At 45.3% G+C, this 22,899-nt stretch overlaps 1 protein-coding gene across 6 annotated transcripts in view; it reads right to left on the bottom strand.

Annotated features, from left to right (window-relative positions):
* ABCC5 (ATP binding cassette subfamily C member 5) overlaps positions 1-22,899 on the bottom strand; it is an 88,500-nt gene that overhangs the window by 32,252 nt on the left and 33,349 nt on the right. For 5 of the 6 annotated variants that reach the window (XM_027110466.1, XM_027110457.1, XM_027110476.1 and 2 more), the window contains 12 exons: positions 22,439-22,672; positions 22,115-22,288; positions 21,304-21,451; positions 18,582-18,730; positions 18,067-18,174; positions 13,524-13,880; positions 9,876-9,947; positions 7,564-7,688; positions 7,372-7,444; positions 5,098-5,301; positions 4,077-4,220; positions 1,559-1,661 (listed from right to left, as the gene is read on the bottom strand). In XM_027110466.1, coding sequence (XP_026966267.1) covers positions 1,559-1,661; positions 4,077-4,220; positions 5,098-5,301; positions 7,372-7,444; positions 7,564-7,688; positions 9,876-9,947; positions 13,524-13,880; positions 18,067-18,174; positions 18,582-18,730; positions 21,304-21,451; positions 22,115-22,288; positions 22,439-22,672 — 1,891 coding nt within the window. Of the gene's footprint in view, positions 1-1,558; positions 1,662-4,076; positions 4,221-5,097; positions 5,302-7,371; positions 7,445-7,563; positions 7,689-9,875; positions 9,948-13,523; positions 13,996-18,066; positions 18,175-18,581; positions 18,731-21,303; positions 21,452-22,114; positions 22,289-22,438; positions 22,673-22,899 lie in introns of all 6 variants that reach the window. The other variant, XM_027110507.1, reaches the window with a different exon arrangement.

Here is a 22,899-nt window from a genome sequence, read left to right as displayed (position 1 = left end):
GTGACACAACAGAAAGAACTTTAAAACAGGACTGCATTTTTATTTATTATTATTCTTATGCTTTGCAAACTGATATGCAGCTTCAAGTTCACAAAAGTGAAAATGCCTAAGGTATTGCATATAGCTTTTCTAACTCCCAAGATTTGTTTCAGTTGATAAGATAAAGGGTTTAAAAAACAGGACCAAGTACTCTGGATAGGAAAAGCAAGTAGGAAAAACCTTGGCTGTAACTCTTCACCACAGCCCTGCTGCAGTCTGCTTGGGACAAGCAGAGGAGTGTATCATTGTAACAGGGGAGGTTCTGAGGATGTAGGCATTCTTAAAGCTGGCATGCCTCTGCATTGGTTGGCATGACTTTTAAAGAGCAGAGATGAACCCACGATTCAATTTTTGCTTAGTCAAGATGACTCAGCTATGACTACCTACACCTCACCCCACCCTGCATAGGAAAAGAGGGCATAGGATTAAAGGACATTCTTGTTGCCTTGCTCGGCTTAAGAAAACACCAAGTGCCTCATGGTCTCCCAACAATCATACAAAAATCTGGTATTCTAGAAATATAAGGCCAGGCGCTCTACAACACACAATGCTATTAAACAGCATGAATTACCACATGGCGTAATTTCTGATAAACTTTTATTTATTTATTTTTTTTTTTGCGGTACGCGGGCCTCTCACTGTTGTGGCCTCTCCCGTTGCGGAGCACAGGCTCCGGACGCGCAGGCTCAGCGGCCATGGCTCACGGGCCTAGCCGCTCCACGGCATGTGGGATCTTCCCGCACCAGGGCACGAACCCGCGTCCCCTGCATCGGCAGGCGTACTCTCAACCACTGCGCCACCAGGGAAGCCCCTGGTAAACTTTAATGACACACTTTCCACCATCTTTCTGTGCTGCCAAAATGGTGCTCATGAACGTCCTGGCTGGCTGATACTCTCAAGAGCATCATCAATGTGAAAAAGAGAGGCAAACGTCAGGTTCTTATCAGGCCATGCTCCAAAGTCATCATCTGGTTTCTAACTGTGATTGTGAAACATGGTTATATTGGCAAATTTAACTGATGATCACAGGGCTGGGAAAACTGCCGTGAACTTAAACAAGTGTGGAGAGATCAGCCCTAGATTTGTTTTGTTTTGTTTTGTTTTTGCTGTACGTGGGCCTCTCACTGTTGCGGCCTCTCCCGCTGCAGAGCACAGGCTCCGGATGCGCAGGCTCTGCGGCATGTGGAATCTTCCCGGACCGGGGCACGAACCCATGTCCCCTGCATCGGCAGGCGGACTCTCAACCACTGCGCCACCAGGGAAGCCCCAGCCCTAGATTTGATGGGCAACACAAGATGTAGAAAAATGGCAGGTCCCATCCTGTCAGTTTGGTTTCATTGTACTGACAACCTCATCTAGCATCATGGACCATGAAAAAGCAAGTGTGTGAAAACACACTGGAGGGAAAACCATGGGATCCTTTTTCTAGGGATGTAATACGTATGTGCAAATAAAATGCTTCAGTGGAAAATAAAAACCAAAACAAACTTTAATGACAAATCTCAAAAAAGTTCATTACCTTCCTCTGGCTTCACTGCTTTCTCCTTCTTTACTGACCCTGTTTTAGGACACTTGTCTTGTGTTTTCTTCTGTGAACCACTGGTTTCCTTTTTAGAATTAATCTTAAAAAAAAAAAAAAAGTGTCTCCGTCATCATGATATGGCCATTCAGACAAATGTCCAAAGGACACGTTAGCGAATCATCCATCGAGCTGCTGCTCTTATTGAAAAGGGACACATCCAGCTTCTTAAAAGTTAACTTCTGTAACCTCCCCAACTCCTTAAATCTTTAAGCTGGGTTCCTACTATTCCACTGACACTGCTCTCCCCAAAGTAACTAAAGACCTAAACTCCGAACACAGTAGCCTTTATGCTGTTCTCATCCATTCCAACTTGTCCAGAGTATGTGAGCTGGGGTCACTTCCATTCTGTCCATCTCTGATCCCCACATCACTAAATCAAATCACAGATCTACCATGGGATAAACTTCCGCTTCTCAGCCTGCTTTTGCAGCACCTCCACATTCTGGCCCTAGCCTGTCCGTGCCTCACATCACACTGCCATTTCCCACTTCTAGACTTTTATCCACCTGGTTCTTCACTTGGGATGTTCCTCTCCTCACCCAACTCAATCACAGTTGTCCCCATTCAGATGGATTCAAATCTTAATTCTCCCTGAGGCAACTTAACACTCCTCTAGAATAGAGTTCACCCTCCCCTGTTCTCCCAGGCACTTGTTAGTACTTTCACAGCATGTTGCTACATATGTGACCTGGTGTTGTTACATATGTACATATGTTGTTACATATGTACGAGCATAAGAGTATTGGTCTTCCCTAGAAGACTGCGAGTCCCTCAAGGACAGAGATGACATCTCACTCATGGTTATAACCTACACAGGGCCCAGCACCCAGAACTGCCCATAATGGGGCACGCTGGGACTTACGAAACATTCATCAAATTGAACCTGAGATAATAGAAACTACTTAATGTTCTCCTTTCCAAGTTCCTCTTATATCTTTATACAGGAAATTCTCTATACATAGTTTATTACATTTAATTCTATGTCACTGTCAGCCTCATGACCCCAGTTTGCTCTCCAACTAGATTTTTAAAATTGACAGTGAAAAAAAATCAGAAAATAATATAAAATTTAGAGCCACATCTGGAACATAAGATAGGACTCTAAATTTTATATTTACCATGGTGCATGAATAAATGCACTCTCTAAAGAGAAAATTACTATTTGTTGACCACTGACTGGGATAAGAACATTACATATTATTTCAAATGCACCAACTCAAAGAGGCAGGTGCCACCCCCATTTTTAAGATGAGGAAACTGAGGCTCAGGAAAGTGAAGTGATATACTGAAAGCACGCTCCTTCACTCAACATGCTCCCTCTCGATATTCCTTTGCTCCTTGGACATTTCATGTTTTAGCTTCTCTCCCTCTCATTTTCCCCTCCATGTGTACAGTGAGGAGGAAATGATCTGAAGAGCCCAAAGCACCGTGAGAGTCACAGGGAGAGATCATAAAATCCAAATCTGGATCAGGTGTCTCTATAGCAGTTACTGATGACACTCGCAATGTCAGAGTTATATCAAAAGGCCAAAAATACATCATGAACAATGAGTTGTACTGAACCTGAAATCAAACAGGATGATACCCAAACACTGAAATAAGAGTCCCAGAAAAGGTCCCAATAACTTTTTGCTTTCATCCTACTCAACATCAAAATGACCTAGTAGCTAAGAAGCGGCTTTTAGCCCAGCCTGAGTGAACTCCTAGGACCCAAGGCGACCAGAGGATAAAAAGGTCAATATGAGAGCCAGCTCTACGCACGCCCTGGTCTTTGCCTAACTCAGAGCCCAGAACGGGCGGCCAGCTTTCCGTGTTGCTGCAGGAGGCCCGGCAGCGCAGCACTTTGGAGTCAAACTGACCTTTCCAGCAGGCTGTTTAACCCTTCTGAGCCCCCGTTTCCTCAGCTGTACAGTGGAGGTTAATCGTATCTGGCCGCAGAGCTCTGTTAAAATGGCTGAACAGGATGACAGCTATAAAGTGCCTAATCCAGGAATTGGGACACAGCCGGTACTAGTTAATGAGTGCCAAGTCGGCAGCCAAGACACCATAGATAATTTTCAAATGTATGCAGTATTTAATGTCTCTTCTCTGCCACCTTATTCATTTGATTATTAAGAAAGGAGCTTCCTAATGTTTCAGTCAGGATTTGATGGAGTTTAGGAAGCTAAGTTATGACTGAACAGCAGCACACACTGAGGCCACGTCCTTCTCCTTGTCATTGCCTTGCTGATAAACTCTCAGTGACAGAAGACCTCGGTTCTCTAACCCCACAACCCTGCCCTCGCAGAATAGAACCAGTATGCGGACTAAAGCACAGCAGTCTGGTCACCAGAGAACAGGGCCCCTGCCAACAAGACACGGACAATGAGTTCAGCTGAGATTTCTCCATCACTCACTACGGTCCTATCTCTCTTGCTGGAAAGACACACACACACACACACACCACGAATCTTACCTCAACTGGGGGTGTCTCTCCCAGCAACAGGTTATTAAAAATGGTAGCATAATCACCATTTAGATTCATCAGTTCCTCGTGGGTGCCTCTTTCTGTAATACAGCCCTCTTTCATGAAGATCACTTCATCACAGTCAGCCAGGTACTGGAGACAAAGACAGGGACAACAGCGTGGCTGATACTTGTGCGAATACATCCAAACGCCTAGACCTTAGTTCAGCGGTTCTCATCTGGAGGTGAACAAGCCCCCCAGAGGATACTTCGTAATATCTGGAGACATTTTTGGTTGTTACGGTTGGGGGGGAGGGGGTACTAAGGCCATCTGGTGGATAGAGGCCAGGGATGCACAGGACAAGCCCCCCACAAGAGGGAGCTCTCTGGCTCCCAAACCCCACTGTGCTGAGACTGAGAACCCCTGTTTTAGTTTGTCCTGCCTCGTGATGTAGTTCAAAAACCAGTTCCTCTAATTTTTGACATAAATCTGCTGATGAAGCCACACAAAGGCCTGCATTAAACCTCACATCCCTTCCCTGCGCTCAGAAGTACATATAATTACAGTCTTTCTGCGGCAGAATGGGGGCTTAGCCCCCCAGACTTGACAACATATGCAAAGCGGATGGTAACATCCTTGAGCTGCTCTCTGAAGTGGCTGCTGGTCATGGAACGACAGAGGGAGAAGAACTTGTTTTCCCTAAACAGTTCCCACTCGCGCATAGATGTTAACACAACCCTTTCCAAACTGTCTCATACCCAAACTCCATTTTCAGTCTACTCCTCTCAGCCCTTTTACTTACTGATTTACATGCAGAAGCTAACATGCTCCAAGGATCTCTGACTCAGATGGCCATCTGATATAACAAGCTTTATTAGTACAATGGGACAGGGGGCTATTTGCTGAGCAAGTGAACACTCGTGATTCCAGGGACCTCTAGGAGCCCCACAAAGGTACCTGGACCAAGCCCACCTCCCTGTTTCTGATTTCTCAAGCCAAGGTGGGGAGCCTGGGGAAGGAAGCACCATACCTGTAACTGGTGGGTAATGAACAGAACCGTCTTCGACTTGAGGTGCTTCTGGATAGCACTGTTGAAGATGTGGTTGCCCACATGGGCATCTAAGGCACTGAGGGGGTCATCCAGGATGTAGATGTCTCGGTCACTATACAAGGCCCGGGCGAGGCTGATCCTCTGGCGCTGCCCACCACTCAGGTTGGCTCCGCGCTCGCCAATCTACAGGAGCCCAGAAAGCACGGGAAGCCTCCAGCTCAAGTCCAGAACAATGCTCAGTGATCACCCCAGTCACCTCACATCTCCCCCACCCAAACCAGCTTCTTCTCTTCACTTCCCCACCTGGATGAAGTGCTGCCATGTCCTCCAGGGCCCACACAGAACTGGGGGGGCATCAGCCCGGATGCCTCCTCCCCTCCCACCACCATCTGGCTCCTAACCAATCCTGTATCTGAGCCTCGACACGCCCTCTTGATGCCCCGCTACAATCCATTCTCCATGGGCAGAAAGACCTTTCCAAAACACAAAGCTGACCATGTCCCACCCTTGCTTAGTCCTAAAGAACATAATCTAAGCCCCCAAATATGGCAGACAAGGCAGGCCCTTTACCACCTGGTTTCCCAGCAACTCTCAGCCTCCAGTGTCAATCCCCCTTCCATACCCTGGGATCTGAGCATTTTCAATTGTGTGTCTATTATGAACACACACCACCACTGTCATGCCTTCTCCTATACTGTGTCTGCTCAGTTCTGGCGTCCTCTCCTCTGTGAAGTCTCCCCTCCCCCTCTCCACTAACACCCAAAAGAAAGGGGACTCTTTCATCAGCCTATTTTGTGCCTATTTGTCGGGATGTCTCTCTCGATTGTAAGCTTTTTGAGGACACAGACTATTGTCCTTTTCTTTTATATTCCCAGTGCCCCCAGCAGCTTCTGCACATGCAGCTGGCATATAACAAGCACTTAATAAATATTACTAAATAAACGAATGAAAAAAAATCAATTGTCAAACGGCAACTGGCTCTGTATTTTTAAAAAAATCTTATCTAAAAAAAATTCAATTAATTCAGAGGTTTTCAAATAAGAACATGTATGAGAATTACCTGCAGGGCTTGTTAAAACATATTGTGGAGCCCCACCCTTAGAGTCTTGGATTCAGTAGGTCTTGGGTGTGGCTGAGAATCTGCAGTGATGCTACTGATTTGCTGCTTATCAGGGGACCAGGATCTGAGAACCAGTCAACTAATCAAACCATTCAAATCTGGTTTGAGGGCTTAAACTGAAGTCAGCTGAATAAAAGAGTCAGCCCCGGAGACCTCCAGGACAGGTCATGGGAGGTGAGTGTCAACACTGAAGGCACTAGCCAGTTCCAAAGACAAGCCTCTGGGAACTGTTCCAGGGCAGAGAAGCAAAGAAAGGCGGGTTTGTGCTAAGGACTCTTTCTTTCTAGAGGGAGAGGCCTCTCTAGAAACCATGTGTGAGTAAGGAAGTTGGCAGAATGAAGTTCAGGGGAAGAAGCTCAACAAGCACATGCTTGACTTTGGTTTTAAAAATGAATAGGGTAGGGGCTTCCCTGGTGGTACAGTGGTTGAGAGTCCGCCTGCTGATGCAGGGGACACGGGTCCGTGCTCCAGTCCAGTCCGGGAAGATCCCACATGCTGCGGAGCGGCTGGGCCCGTGAGCCATGGCCACTGAGCCTGCGCGTCCAGAGCCTGTGCTCCACGATGGGAGAGGCCACGACAGTGAAAGGCCCGCATAACGCCAAAAAAAAAGAAAAATGAATAGGGTAGAAAACATGAATTCTGAACCAACAATGGGATTTTGTTTAAAATCCACATGACATGAAATATTTATATGCTTAAAACAGGTAGTGTTGGGGCTTCCCTGGTGGCACAGTGGTTGAGGGTCTGCCTGCTGATGCAGGGGACACGGGTTTGTGCCCCGGTCTGGGAAGATCCCACATGCCGCAGAGCGGCTGGGCCCGTGAGCCATGGCCGCTGAGCCTGCGCATCCGGAGCCTGCGCTCCGCAACGGGAGAGGCCACAACAGTGAGAGGCCCACGTACCGCAAAAATCAAACAAACAAACAAAAAAACAGGTAGTGTTGATATTCCTGCCCTAAGGACCAGATGCTTTCCTAACAGAAAGTCCCAGAGAAAGTAAAACTCCCGTGTAGGTTCTTCTCCCATGCATTTAAGATGCACTCCTAGGAGGTGGCTCTGGCATAGCCCTGCCACCTATCTTCCAGAATCCTCTCTGCTAAACACCCTGGCCCACCAGGGACAGAAGACTTGTACCTCCGTCAGGTCACTGTTGGGAAGGATAGCCAGGTCAGGCCTCAGGCAGCAGCTGTTCAGCACAGAGTTGTATCTGAAGGACACAAAGAGACCCAGCATCAGGGACGCGGTTGGGGTAGAGCCTGCTGACTCGGGCTGCCTGTGTCTCACACAGCCAAGATGAAAGCATGACAGAAACCAAACATTCCTTGCCTTTCTTCATCAAATTCCTTCCCAAAGAGGATGTTGTCTCTCAGAGTGGCATTGAGGATCCAGGCCTGCTGCGCCACATAAGCGAAGGTTCCATCGACTGCAATGCTGCCCTCTAGAAGTGACATCTAGGGAAAGAGACACCATCTAATGGCATCACAACGCAAAACCATCACCCTAAGCCAGCAGAACCCCCGACATTCCACAGAGGAGTTGAAAATCTTGGCAATTTCCTTGGATACTTTTTGAACCCAAATCTGGACCTCACCTTTGTTCCACAGAGAGCAAAGCTACAGCAGTAGCTACAGCAGTCAAGAAAATCAAAGTTCTCCTTGCTTACGTGTGATGGGAGCCCAGCATAACCCATGACTTGAATGAACAAATACTTCATTCAGCAACCCATAAGCTACTTTATTATCCTCTTTTCCTAACCGCAAACTGTTCTAATTGAAGGAAGCACAAGCAGAAGGCCCCTGCAGAATTCCCCTGGGGAGTATGCTGTAAAGATTTAGAGCTAGTCCCTGCCTCAAGATGAGCGCAGGTCAACTCATCCACAGAATTAATACAGGCTGTTGGCTACATCAGCTGCTTCTGTAAAATGAAGACCAGAGGGGGAAAAAATTCCAGTTAGACATCAACTAGTATTGCTGAGTATCTACACAATGATGACAGACCCTCCCCTCCAACATGAAGAGACTACATGATGAGCCATGTGCTTTGAATTGTGTTTTCCATTGCAGTGGTCGACATGAATCGATTTACCCATTTTATGCTCTTTCAGTGTTCCTTTTGGAACTAACAGTAGACGTTTGTCTTGGGTTAGGAATGCTATAGCTTGAAACAGTTTCATTAACCAATCTGCACATACAAGTTTGTCCTCTCAAACATGGTAATGCACAGTGTACACACACAGGCCGTAACGCAGTACCACAACTGCCCCCAAACAGGTAAGTACACTGATAACGCACTCAAGTGTTCAGAAACCCCCTGAGGGTCTAACTGTGGAAATCCAGCTCTCTCGGCTGCTACAGTACAAACACCCCACACTGCAGACCGCCAACAAAGAGTTACACTCTAAAGAAGCAGGGCTGACCGGTATTCCCAGACTCTCTGTCAGAGAGAAGGCTGTCAGGATTTGATCCAGAAGCAAAGACCCACTCATTTTTCAATTTAACTGCTGCCCACTAACCCTTCCTTCCCCTTCACTCCACCTGTATCTCTCATCACTGGCCCTGAAATCTGGCTGATGATCAGAAATTACACAGGAGGTCTTTGGTTTTTTACGAAGACCACTGGCTGAGCCCAACCACTGTACAGCCTCATAAGGCAGAAGCGGGTGTGGGTGGGAAGCTGCACCTCCAGATGATTTGAATACAGGCTTCCTCAGACCACCCCGGGCACCACTGCTCTAGAGGAGAGCCACAACTCCATCAACTGTGACAGTGACGCTGAACAGGACCAAATATTCCACAAAACAATCTTCCCCAGCTCCTTCTCCCATTTGTTTAATTTCCTCAATATGGAAAAATGACTCAGAGGACTTCATCCACCAGGAGGAATAACCTTAAGTTTATCCTCATCTCACCCAACAAGTCAAGCTAGTTTAATCCAAATGCTGACAGCCTTCTTCTGGGCCCTCTGAGCACTATTCACTCACTGCCCTGTGCTGTGCTTGTGTGTCTAGAAGGCCCAGCACCCCAATCAGACCATGGACACTCCTCTTTTTTTTTTTTGGGGGGGGCAGCGCCACGTGGCATGCGGGATCTTGATTCTGCAACCAGGGATCAAACCCGCGCCCCCTGCAGTGGGAGCATGGAGTCTTAACCACTGGACCTCCAGGGAAGTCCCAGACCATGGACTCCTTGAGGGCATAATTCTTTCAATGGTTAGGCTGAAAACGGAGTGGGTCTTTACTTCTAGATCAAATCCTGAAGGCTCTCTCTCTGAGAGAGAGGCTGGTGAGGCTGGTCCATTTGTTGGCAGTCTGCAGTCTGTCCATCCCTTACCTCTGACATTTCCCAACACACTGTCCGGCATACCTATGGCACTCAGTAAATACATGCTGAATAAAAGAAGGCAAGAGAAACAAATGACTCCAGCTGGGTACCAATCAGTCATTCAGCCCCCTTCCAGATACAGTGCTGTTGTTAAGGGGTAGGAAAGGCAGGGGGCGGGGTATGATACAGACCTAGGGTCATTTTGTTTCCACCTTTCCTGACTCTCTTCAGGAAATAAGTTCATTTTTCCTGAGACTCTGGCTAAGCAGAATCCAGAGAAAGAAGCAGAAAATGCCAAGGACAATCACAAAATCTTACCTGGCCTAAAATGGATGAAATGAGAGAGGTTTTTCCACTTCCCACACTGCCACAGATTCCAACCAGTTTACCCTGGACAAAGCACACGAGAGAGGAAGGTCGTTAAAGCACTACTGACCATTCATCTCTAGGACTTCGGATTTCTTTGAAGAAAAAAATGTTAACGACAGTCCATCACTATGGGAATGTCATCCTGAGGACACAGCAAGTCACTTACCTCTTTTCTCCCTCATCAGCCACCCACGTCATAGGGTTTCTGTGGGGATGCACTGAGGTAACAGATGTGTAAGCCTTTTGGAAAAATTAAATATGTGACAGACATTAAGGTATCCCACATCACTTTTAGAAAGGCCTACCCCCTTTCCTACTTTGTTGGTAACCCATGCTTTTTGATAACTTGTTTATTTTTCTTGTTGTTTTTGGAAAAGAGGACAGGACTCTTGAAAATTACTTTATTTTCATTTTATTTTATATGATTTTTTTCTCCAGGGTCTATAAATCATTTTCATAAAAATTATGTGCACTGTGCACTGTTGTTTCCATTTTTCTACAAAACACCTCCAAGAATCTGAGGGCATATTTTTACCATCAATCCCACATGAAAGTGGAAAACCAAGCCTGTGATTAACTGAATATCCTCAGGCAAAATGATGAGTTCTCCACGGGCAGTGTTAAACGTTTTCAAGAACAGACATGATATTAACAGGGCCACTTGTTCAGCAACACTCTGTTGCCTCAAGACTGGCAGCGAGGAGAGGCACGGAGAGTGGTGGTGTGGAAAGAGCGTGGATTCTGGAGGCAGACAGGTCTTGATTTGAATCCCAGCTCCACCAGCACTTTCCAATTGTGTGGACTTGGTCTTATTACTTAAATGAATACTGTCTCTCTAACTGAGCTTTGAGCAACTTGGAAGGAGCCATCCTTGCAGGACCAAACACAGTGTCTGGTACTTAATAAAAGTATAATGGACAAAGTTTTTGACATGGTTCAGGAAGTTGAAAGATTACAGCCCGGTCATGATGAGGAGACCAAGTCACAGGCTCAGACTCTGCTCAGGTCGGTCAGGTTAAAACAGAGAATACGCTGTTCCGATGACTAAATGGTCACTAAAGATGTCAACAATGAAGTAAGTGCCTGGGGCACAGAAGACATCAGGTGAATATTAACTTCCTACCTCTTCCCTAAAGAGGGGGGCTGGGGGAATTGTGGTATCTCTTCAAATAGCTAAAGGTCTGTCATGTGAACGTGGATGGTAAAGGGCAGAAGGAGGATCAACAGATAGAAAGGAGAAGAGTAAATTTCAGCTGATTACAAGGAATAATCCTCTAATAGAGCTGATCAGCGATGTGATATAGTTGCCTCAATCAAGATAATCGTTATTAAATAAGGAGCCTGCCGTTAAAAGTTAATTGAAGTCTGGACTTCCCTGGTGGCACACTGGTTAAGAATCTGCCTGCCAATGCAGGGGACAGGGGTTTGAGCCCTGGTCCGGGAAGATCCCACATGCCGCGGAGCAACTAAGGCTGTGCGCCACAACTACTGAGCCTGCGCTCTAGAACCCGCGAGCCACAACTACTGAGCCCGTGTGCCACAACTACTGAAGCCCGTGAGCCTAGAGCCCATGCTCTGCAACAAGAGAAGCCACCATAATGAGAAGCCCGTGCACCGCAACGAAGAGTAGCCCCCGCTCGCCACAACTAGAGAAAGCCCTTGCGCAGCAACAAAGACCCAACACAGGCAAAAGTTTAAAAATTAATTAATTAATTTTTTAAAAAGTTAATTGGAGCTATAAAAACTGACTTGTGTGCCCGCCAGGGATGAACCATGCTAGTTGTTGCAGGTGGTCTCATAGAGGACCATCTCCCCCAGCTCTTATCTATAGCTTCCAAGAGCTGGGAGCTTTTTGTTTTCCCTTTAGTCCAGCTCTGGATCTGTGTAACAGGCCTCACACCGCATTAGTACCCCCTAAGCCCACTTCCAATTAAGTAGATGAACATTCCTTACGACCTCCATTACCACCACCCTTGGTCCAGAAAACTCTTATGTTTTTCCTTGGTTCTTCTCACTTCCCTCCTTGTTTCCCTACATACTCTTCTGAATCCAGAAGCTAGAATGATTCTCTTCATACGTAAGTCAGATCGCATCACTCTTCTCCTCCAAACCCTCTAACGGCTTCTCTATCCGTTCAGAGTAAAGCGGAAATCATTCCAGGAGGCTCTGGCACCCCAAGCCTCTCTGCCCTCAGCACCCTCCCCTCTCTCCCATGCTCACTCTGCTCTTGTGACAGGCACGCTGCACACTCGGGGCCTTTGTGCTTCTGTTCCCTCTGCCTGAATGCTCTTCTTCCTCCACGTATCCATATGGCTCGCTCCTTCAAGCCTTTGCTCAAATACAGGCATACCTTGGACATATTGTGGGTCTGCTTCCAGACCACCGCAGTAAAGCAAATATCGCAATGAAGCGAGTCACACGAATGTTTTGGTTTCCCGGTGTATATATAAGTTATGTTTACGCTATACTTTAGTCTACTAAACGTGCAATTACATTATGTCTAAGAAAAACAATGTAAATACCAATTTAAAAACACTTTATTACTAAAAAATGCTAACCATCATCTGAGTCTTCAATGAGTCATAATCATTTTCCTGGTGGAGGGTTTGAAATATTTTGAGAATTACCAAAACGTGACAGCGACATGAAGTAAGCAAATGCTGACGGAAAAATGCCTACAGGCTTCCTTGATGCAGGGTTGTCAGAAGCCTTCAATTTGTAACAAATGCATTATGCCTGTTATTACTTTTTTTTTTCTTTTTTTGACTGGGCCGCATGGCAGGTGGGATATTAGTTTAAATGAGGCCTTCCCTTAAGAGGCCTATTTAAATTGAGCACACCTGCTCCCCCCCCCCCCCCCCCCCCCCCCCCCCAGCAAGCACTCTATCCCCTTTCTTCGTAGCCCTTTTACTTGTTTACCATCTATCTTTGCTCAGAAGAAGGTAAACTCCAGGGGGGCAGGGATTTGGGCCTATTTGGTTTTTCACTGCTCTATCCACAACTCTGTAACAGTGCCTGGCAGGGAGCTGGCACTCAAAAATGGAATGAGTAGATATATATACACCTGGGACCCTCTGGCTGCTGCAGCCCTCAACATGGCGCTGGCTCCCAGTCACATTCTGTATTTTAAAAGCCTTAAACCTGAAGTGTCTATGGCAGCCACTCTCTATAGGAGGACCTGTGGGAGACTCTAGTCCTGTGTTACCTGGGCCGTGACATCATATACCATAACGATCCTTTCCTTAAAAAATAAAGTTACAATAGAACTGCTGAGCACAGCATCACTGAGAGTACCTATTATATGTCAGGTTCCGTGCTATGCACAGCCCAGTGCTAATAAGAAGCTCATGCAGACCTACAATAACTAGAAATCATTATTACAGCTCACGTACAACTAAATCAGATCTATTCAGGGCAAAATTGCGGAAAACCCGCTCGAATGCTTCATTTCCTTGCTTATAAAATGAGTATCTCATGAGAGCAGTTGTTATTCATTTCTATTGTTAAATGCCTAAATATCCCTTCTAGAGGCGGAACTGGCCAGATTTGCTCTTTAGTTCAAAACCACTCCCAGATAGACACCTGGTAGATGGTTACCTCTTCAATTTCCAAGTCGATGTTGTACAGCGTCCTCTGCAGGCGGAGGTTCCCCAGGTGGGTGTGCTTGCCCTCTTCCTCCTCAGGACTGGGCCGCTCATCACTGTCCAGCAGGAGGTGGCCCTTCTGCTCTGCCAGCACCGCCTGATGCTCAGTGGGCTGCAGCTGCCTCACCTTCTCTTTCTTGCCCCTGGCAGCCCTCTTGTCTTTTTTCGTTTTGGGGGTCAGCTTGGGTGAGTTCTGGAGACTGGAGTGGGAGGAGTCCCATGCCAAGGTGGCATTTTTCATCTCTATCGTGATGTGAGGGCTGGCTGGTTTTTTCTGTATCATGTGAACCTCTTCCATTAGAAACAAACTCTGATAGGAGTTGTGAGAGAGGTGCAAAGATGAGACACTGGATCAAGACCAGGGAGACAAGCCTAGGGCGTACACTCACGAAGCAAAACACATCAGGCTATACAGTGGAAGGAAGCTGAAGGGCAAAAGGTAGCTCATTAGTGTAGCCCAGCCTCAGGCCCACGGAGAGGTCACGGGAGTGTGGGGACACCCTCGGGATGGACAGGGGCCTACTTAACTGGCCCAACACTCGACGCTACCAGTTACATGCTAAACTACTTTCCTTTTCCACCAGTCTAATGTGGGCCAAGGGCTATTTAACTGACTGGTCTGCAGCCCCTGTTCTCACTCATGAGTCGCTGAGTAGCAGGTAGTAAAATGCAAGCAGGGAAACCAAAGGGCAGCCACGCTGCTCCCCTGCTCAGACCCTCATCACTCTGTCTGCCTTCCAGACCACTCCTGCAGAACCCCCAAGCCTAGGCACTTCCCTCATGCACATGTCAGGGGGAGAGGCAGCGCTGAGATTGTGACCAGGCCTAGCTCACTCCGGTTAGAAAGGAGTACCTAAGGTTCTATTGACGGCGGAGTACATCTTCTCGCCAACAAGTTCTCATGTCTTCCAAGTCCTGCCTCGGAACTTGTGAGAATTCAAACAAAGGGCTTGCGTGGAAGGGAAGGGTATCTCCCTCAGAAACATCCTTGGGAAGAAAGAAAGACTCTTCCCTCCCACTCATTCCCCAAGTCCCACTGAGGTATATCAGGGGAAGAGAAATGGAATGCTTGAAAAACTAAATGTCTCTGAAATTAGATCTGAAACAGTGACCATAATAAACCTCTGCCCAGGACCAACATGTGACCATGACTTTGAACCCACTTCTGACACCTCCCTTAACCCAGTGATCTTCCCTATAGGGTGCTATCCCATTTGGATTCCCAGTACGATTAAAATTTTTTTTAAACGTTAGAAAGTCTTTAGAGAAAAGATGGCTTTTAATGGCAGGACTCTTTGCTTAGTTACCGAGAACCCCCAACTATTTTAAAGTTTGCAGGTGCTATTAAATGTACCATATAATCCCCTCGCCTAAGAGCAAGCTCTTTCTCCTAAATCCTAAACTCCTAGCTTGCTCTTTGCATCCCTAAATTGGCACGTCTCCTATCCATTCCCAATCCCTGATCTTCCCAGAAATGTCATGTTTCTAAATCTCCTAGATAATCTTCACTCTTGGTCAACCTTTAAAAAAAGTAGTTTTTTTTTTAAAGTTCAGTTTTCTGAAAAGAGCCATTGGTTTCATTTGCTCAGAGCCTTCCTAAGAGACTGGGCTGAGAATAACATGACAAATATTCTGCCCACCTTCACAGAGTGAAACCATATGCTGACAGAATTCCTATCATTTCTCTCTCCTAAAGAGTTACTAAATGGGTCTTGTAGGCCTCATGCACTATAAAAACTATGCTAGTGCCTCTGGCTTGCACAGCTCGTCCACACTTTCCCTTCCCACAGGCTCCCTGCAGCCCCGCACTCCTCCCAGAAGGATTTCAGCTTCAGGTCACTGTGCCTGGACATGCTGAGGCACACAAGCGCCCCACACACCTAAATTTATATCTACTTGGATTTGCACCTGCCAGGACAACAGAATCTTAGAGATACATAAACCATAAACCTCAACTTTACATCAAAACACTACTCTCACTCACTGAAGCAATCAAATCAGAATGTATCTTTTGAGCAGAAGAGGAGAGACTACTCATAGGGTTGCCAGATAAAATACAGGATGCCTAGTTAAATTTTGATTCCAGATAAATAATGAATAGTCTTTTAGTATAAGTACGTCTCATGCAGTTTTAACTGGGTGGCCTGTGTTTTTATTTGCTAAACCTGGCAACACTATACTGGTGACTGTCTTATCAGAAAAGTTACAAGGTGGCTTCTCACTGCCTTTCTAAAGTTATCATCCTCCCAGAAGTGGAGGCGGGGGGGAAGGAGGAGATTTGCCAAGAGGAATTAGCTAGAATGAGACTCATTCTCATGAGGCATACAACAGAGCTGGGGGTGATTTTGCTTCTATTATTAACTCTGAAGCTTCCTGGATAGAGGAAGGATCTGTAGCGTGAGAAGCCACCTGCTAAAACAGGTTCTCACTAGTAAGTGAAAAGAAGAGAGCTCTCGAGAAATAAGGGGGTTGGGGTGGTGTGTGAACAATCTGTACTATAAATTCCTATTCCTTCGTCCAAAATGCCACCAAAGCCATTCACTAAAAAGGACAGAGAAACAAATAGGGGGACAAATTTATGCTCAAAACATCTGCCTTAGGGGTGGACATTCTGTTTATCACAGATAATTTCAACTGATCTGTCTTCAAGTTCACAGACTTCCTTTGTCACCTGTATTCTGCTACTAAGTCCATCCAATATATTTTCAAATTTTGATTAATATATTTTCTTAGCTTAAAATTTTTTTATTTGGTTATTTTCTATATCTTCTATTTCTCTGCTGAGACTTTCTACCTTTTCATTTCTAAGGTCTTTTTCTGATAATTCCAACATTTGGGTCATCTCAGTATCTAGACTTTCTTTGTATGCAGAGTAATGTTGGATTGTATCCTGGGCATTTTGAATATTATATTATGAGACTCTAGGTCTTGGTTAAATCTTATATAAAATGTTGCGTTTTTCTTTTAGGAGGAAATTGATCCATTTAGGATGAGCTCTGGTCTGCTTCCTGTGGGCTGTTATAAACAAGACAACAGGCCCCAAATGGAGTCACTTATGCTAAGCCCCATGTCACCAAACTGAGACTTAACTATAGTTTCAGCTCTCCCAGAAATGGAATATTAAACAAGTCAATCAGGAATCACCTGATCAGCACTAGTTAGGTAACCTGCCTGATAGACCCCTGCCATCCCCTAAAGGAAAGTAACCTTGTAATAACCAATGCGATTTTCTGCCTAGAAGAACTTCCTTGTTCCTGCTCCCTTCTACCTATAAAAGTCTTTCATCTTGTACAGCTTCTCGGAGCTCCTTCTGGTTGCTAGATTGGATGTTGCCCAATTCATGAATCACTGAATAGAGCCAATAAGATTTTTTAAATTTACAAAAAAAAAATCTGCGTTCTTCAAAACTAGATATTGTGCGTTCTGCAAAATAAGGCTCTGATTACAATTAGACCATTTCTTTTCACGTGGCTCTGGATCTTGGCCTTCTAGTAGCCAGGCTGGGGCGAGGGAGGGCTTGGGGCTAGGGTCGGGGGGCACATTCTTGAGGACTAGCTTTCTTGACCAAACAAAATTCACCTGGTTAACCATAAACAAGTAAGATATAAATAAATCTTGGGAAGCTATTCCCCATGCTTCTTAAGAGGAAAACCCAATTTGTTTTCTGCTGAACACCTAAGGTGATGATATTAATCCCTCAAACACCTGAGCTTCAAGCCTTCAAGATCTTGCTTTCGTATTGCTCTCAGCAGCCAAGAAGAATTAGCAGGAGCTACTCTCTGCAGTGGCTTTGTCAAGAGAGTCCAGCCACACAGGTGCTGGACGTTTTTTTTTTTTAAGTATTAACCACTTTCAAATATCTATCTCCCTCCACCCTCCCAAATATATCTACCTCTTGTATCATGTATTTGTATTATTCTGAAGGCACAAAAAACACAGTCAAGGCACAATCAACTAACCACCTGCAAGGAAAAAAAAAAACCCTGATACGTACTTAACTGCAGTTCTCAGTATGATCTAGTCTTATGACTATTCCCATGTCACTGCGTTACCTGTATCATGAGTGGCAACCACAGGGCAGGGAAAAGAATCAAAAAGAGCTTATTCCCGACAGTATTTTGGTAGAGGTAGATGCAAATCAAGGTGAGAAAAAGCTGACAGCCTCCTGATAATTCTAATTGCCTAGGTTTGAATCACTTAAAGACCCAGTAAATTATAACATATATCCATGTTAGGTCCAGGCAGAAGGGACTACCTCTGAAGGGGAACACTGAAATTTTGGAAGCCCAGAACTAGGCTGTCTACAAAAGGTAAAAATTCATATTTCTTTGAAAAGGTCCCCTGAGCCTCTTCCACTGCCCCCTTTCTTACCAACTTGCCGAAAGGCTAAAGGTGAAAAAAGCCAAGTGCAGCCAGCCCATGTGGCCCATTGGAATAAAGGCAGCAGTTAGTTTTGCCACAGCTCCTGACACGGAGGAGGGAAGGGAGCCACTTACCTTAAATCTGTCGACAGCAACGGATGCTTCTGAGAGGGACTTTACTGAGAACGGTGTAACTTTCAAAGCAAAAGTCATGGAATTGAAGACAGTCACCACTGTGAAAGCCTGAAAATAGGAAAAGAGAAGAAACTGAGCCTGATGAGGCTATGCGACTAAAGTAACACGACGTCATCAATTTCCTTTCAGGTTTAAGGAGGGCTGTAACTTGACTGTCAAATGTTGGTAAGAGTCAGATATATTTCAGATATATATTTTTTAAGGTAGAGTTTTTGAGACCTCTAATTAAAATTCTCAGTGAATCTAAATCAAACAATGACCTGTATTTTCAGAATTAAACCCAAAGTTGTAAAACAACCCGTACACTTATTTGTGCACTGGGGCTAAATCCTCACTCTTCCACTTCTCAGATTAACCGCATGAATGAAAGAAATCCAAATCTAGTAACCAGAGGACTAGAGCATCTCTATATGTGGTATTTCTAAAACGTCCCCAAGCCCTGAGGGCTCACTGACCTGTGCTGCTGTCAGATCAAAGCCAAGGGTCATGTGAACAGAGAAGGTCACAACACTGGCGATCACCATCACAATGGGAGCCACACCGACGGTGATGCTCTGAAAGTACCCGGCTTTTTCCAACATCCGACGTTCCTCCTCTCGGATTTCTAAGAATAAAAAGCAAGCCAGTTTCTAAAAAGCAAGTCGAAAGAAACCATGGGATATTGCTCCTCTGTCACCAAACAAGACTTGGTAGGTCTTCAGCCACCATAGGTTTTAAAACGACCCTGTAACATTTACGATGCAAAAAACTAGGTCAATATGGCCATCAATTACAATCACAAAAGCTGGCATACAAGCTTGAGGTTTGAAATGCATCAAGTCACAGGAATGAATCTAACAGAAAACAGTCACTACTTCTCAGTACAATGATCATCTTCTGCCTTAGTCTCATTCTTTTTGCAAATTTCTTTTGTTTAGAAGGAATGAACACATGAATCATATCTGCTAGTGGCAGTTTTGTTTGCTTCCCTGGTTGTTTATTTCTAGGTTAAGTACTTATAAGAAAGATTATACAATGATAATGGAGAATTAAAAAGGAACTAAGATTTACTAGGGTGTCTACTGTAGGTATGTTGGTGCTAGAATAGAGGCTTTCACACAAAAAGCAGTAAGGGTGATTGGAAGAAGATGAGTGAAATACAATTTTTGTAAGCAGAATGATTTTTCTTAAATATTTATAAAACTGACAACCTTATTATCAGAGCAACCATGGAGTACAAAAGACCAGGGAGTAAGAAGTATGACAATGAAGCGGTGAGGTATTTTCAAAAAATTTTCAAACATAAAAGCAATTTTTCTGGGAGACTATGAACTGACCTTTAAAGGTATTACCACTCTCCCAAACACTGGGAAATATATTGAGAGCCAGCTCTCAAGTCATAGTTTTAAAAAATTCGACTCATTGCTTTAACATGTATCACATAACTTGCCCAAGTCTATAATGAGCAAGGATGCTCTTTTCAAGCTAAAAGACACAGGTAAAGATACCAAAGTCAGGGGCTGAAGGATGAGTGGAGTCACAGAAAGAAGATTATAAAACTGAGAAAATTAGAATCTGAGAGCCGGAAGGGACTATCATTGGTGACCCTGCCAACAGGCTTAGCAGATGTCCTGTTAGCACCCAATTGTTCCATTCTATTGGCAACAAACTCACTACTTAAAGAAGGAGGCTAATTCACTGCTGGATGCTTCTGACCACTCATAATTAAAGTGTATGAAGTGGACACAATGTTCCTGAAGGTTTAGTCAACAAACCAAGCAGTGAAAATAAAACAGCTTCCTTGATCTGAACACTGTATTTCTATTCAACCCAAAATTGCACCAACTTTTAAACTTCTTTTTTTTATTTTTTGGCCACGCCACGCAGCATGTGGGATCTTAGTTCCCTGACCAGGAACGGAACCCACGCCCCCTGCGGTGGAAGCGCGAAGTCTTAACCACTAGACCGCAGGGAAGTCCCCTGCACCAACTTTTTAACTGGATCATATTCAGGTTAGCTCACTGTGAGATTATGGTCAATGAACAGCCATATCTTTTATATTTAAATTAAATTTAAATGTAACTATGTCTTCTCATTTGAACTCTAAAGCGCCTTTAAATATTTATTTATTTTATTTATTTATTTATGGCTGTGTTGGGTCTTCGTTGCTGCGCTAGGGCTTTCTCTAGTTGCAGCGAGCGGGGGCTGCTCTTTGTTGTGGTGCGCAGGCTTCTCACTGCGGTGGCTTCTCTTGTTGCAGAGCACGGGTTCTAGCCGTGTGGGCTTCAGTAGTTGTGGCACACAGGCTCAGTAGTTGTGACTTGTGGGTTCTAGTGCAGGCTCAGTAGTTGTGGTGCATGGGCTTAGTTGCTCCATGGCATGTGGGATCTTCCCGGACCAGAGCTTGAACCCGTGTCCCGTGCATTGGCAGGAGGATTCTTAACCACTGTGCCACCAGGGAAGTCCCCTAAAGTGCCTTTAAATACATTTTTCTTAACTTCACCTTTTTTAGGGCCCAAGATTTCAACTTTTGTTGAGATCTTTTGGAATGCCCAGCTAATGTGCTAATTATTCCTCCAAACTTTGTGGCATTTACATACAACATGTTTATGTCTGCAATGAATTTACGGACCAGGATCGGGGCAGGCACTGAGAACCTTGTGACTCAACACAAATCAATTATTTGAGAAGAAACCAAATTAAAAAAACCCTGTGAGTGAGTGGCAGAGCGAGGCCCAGAGTCCAGCTGTCCTGACCTCCAGCCTAGCCCTTCTCCCAGCACTACCCCCAGGGTCTCACACCCACCTACCCGTAGTGCGCATGCACACACAGAGTGGTGGGGGCAGAAGTGCCGCCACTTGATACTGTTTTCTGTGATGTCCTCATGGCCAGACCAGAAAATTACGGGCTGGATGAGAGTATAGATAGGGGGCTTTGAAACTGAATGAATTACTCATAACCAGCTGAGTTATCTTGGGAAAAATCACAGTTTTCTCAGGTCTCAATTTCCTCATTTGTGAATTGAGGTTATGGGTGCCAGTCTCTAAGATCCCTATCAACGTAAAGCTCATAGGCGAGTATTAAGAACATAAGGTATTATGATCCTATGACATTAGGATTCCCAGGAGCTAATGTGCTCAGGAAGCACAGAAGCCAACATCCTTCTACCAGTTACACATATGAAGTCTTTAAACTCACTTTGTACACTCTGAGAGAATGCTTTGACCCAGGCATACATTTTAATAAATTTAATGTAGGTAAGGACTTCATTCATCTTCTGGACACGGTCGTCTGTGATGGTCACACATTTTCTCCTGAAATATGCAGTGATCCGTGATACAAACATCTGAAAGGAAAAGCGATGTCATGCCAAATCACAGCTTATTCAGAGTTAGAACCGTCTAGTCTCTCTGGGAGATAAATCCGCTTAAGGTTATTATAAATAAAGTGAGCATCCCGTGGTTATACTGCTTTTTAATAGAAGTGGTCTATTAAATGATAATCAAAGAGTATTTGACTCTTATCCTTTGGAAGAAAGTTAAGACAAGTAAATATTTGTCCTCAGAGTAATCACAGATATCTACGCTACCAAAGGGAAGCGGGAGAGCCATATTAGTTAGCATCACCTTGAGGTGGCGTGACTCAAGCTCTCCTGCGTTACCTGGGGAAAGCAGGGTTCACCTGATGACCTCCTTCACTCACACTCCCTCTTTTTAAATCTCATTTAGGAGCTACTGTCTTTACTCATGTGACGTCCTCTGAAGTCAAAATGCTGCCTGTATGGATTGAACCCTGTCTAGCTCTTTCCAGACGTCCTCTGAAGTCAAAATGCTGCCTGTATGGATTGAACCCTGTCTAGCTCTTTCCAGACATTTCCAAACCAGGTACCTGCTTAAAGGAAATTTCCAATCAAGGATGTGATACCTCGGTGGTGCCTACTATATATAGCCCAGTGGAAGTAACTCATCTAAAGAGAAGCTGCCAAAATACGGTAAGGAAGCTTACTCACCATTGCAGGATAAAAGAGGATAAAAACAGCCGATCCCAGGAAGCCTGTTGGTCCCAGAATAATGACATTATAAATCATGCCCAAGATGGCAATAACAGGTCCTCCAGCCAACAGGCTGCCAACGGCAGCTGCCTCGAACATCCTCTGTCCGTCGTTGGAGCACAGGTTGATGAGCTACGAGACACAAAGAGCAGTGAGTGGACACTGCGAGGACGCAGGCACTGCCTCAGGAGGAAGAGGAAGGACAGAACGGGGACCCAAGGGAAGGAAGAAGCTCAGGTTGGGAGCTTTCTCTCTGCCCTGAAGCCAACACCCCTCGCTCACCTCACCCACGGACTTCTCCTTAATGTTCTTCAGCTTAAGGATCTTCTTAAACGCCATGGTCAGGATGGCCCCCCGCAAGCGGACCCCAGTTCGGTAATTCAATGCCCACGTCAGCGCAAGCGACCAAGAACGCACGATTTCTGTCAGGAGGAGGCCCAGGACTAACAGCAAGCTGTACTGGAGGTTAGACTCTGTGTCCTGGGTGTACTCCAGGAGGTGTTTCACCACGAAGGCCTACAGGGAGAAACACACACCACCGTCAGCTTCTCCACGGCACTCACACGCCACACCACAGTTTTATGTTAAGTTAGAAAGAGGAGGCAGCTCCACTGTACAGTGATAAGTGCCTAAGCAGAGAAAGACCTTCTCGGAGGACCAACTATTGCTGACGGCCCACTTGCAGCTATTTACGCAGAGCAATTTGCAGGAGGTAGGTCTAATTTGAAACTTTCTTCTTTCAG

Source organism: Aethalodelphis obliquidens, unplaced genomic scaffold (assembly GCF_003676395.1).
Source record: "Aethalodelphis obliquidens isolate GAN/ISIS:26980383/991018 unplaced genomic scaffold, ASM367639v1 scaffold1, whole genome shotgun sequence".
Taxonomy (NCBI): domain Eukaryota; kingdom Metazoa; phylum Chordata; class Mammalia; order Artiodactyla; family Delphinidae; genus Aethalodelphis; species Aethalodelphis obliquidens.
Note: the sequence above shows the minus strand (reverse complement) of the source record. Positions and strands in the feature narration are given on the sequence as shown.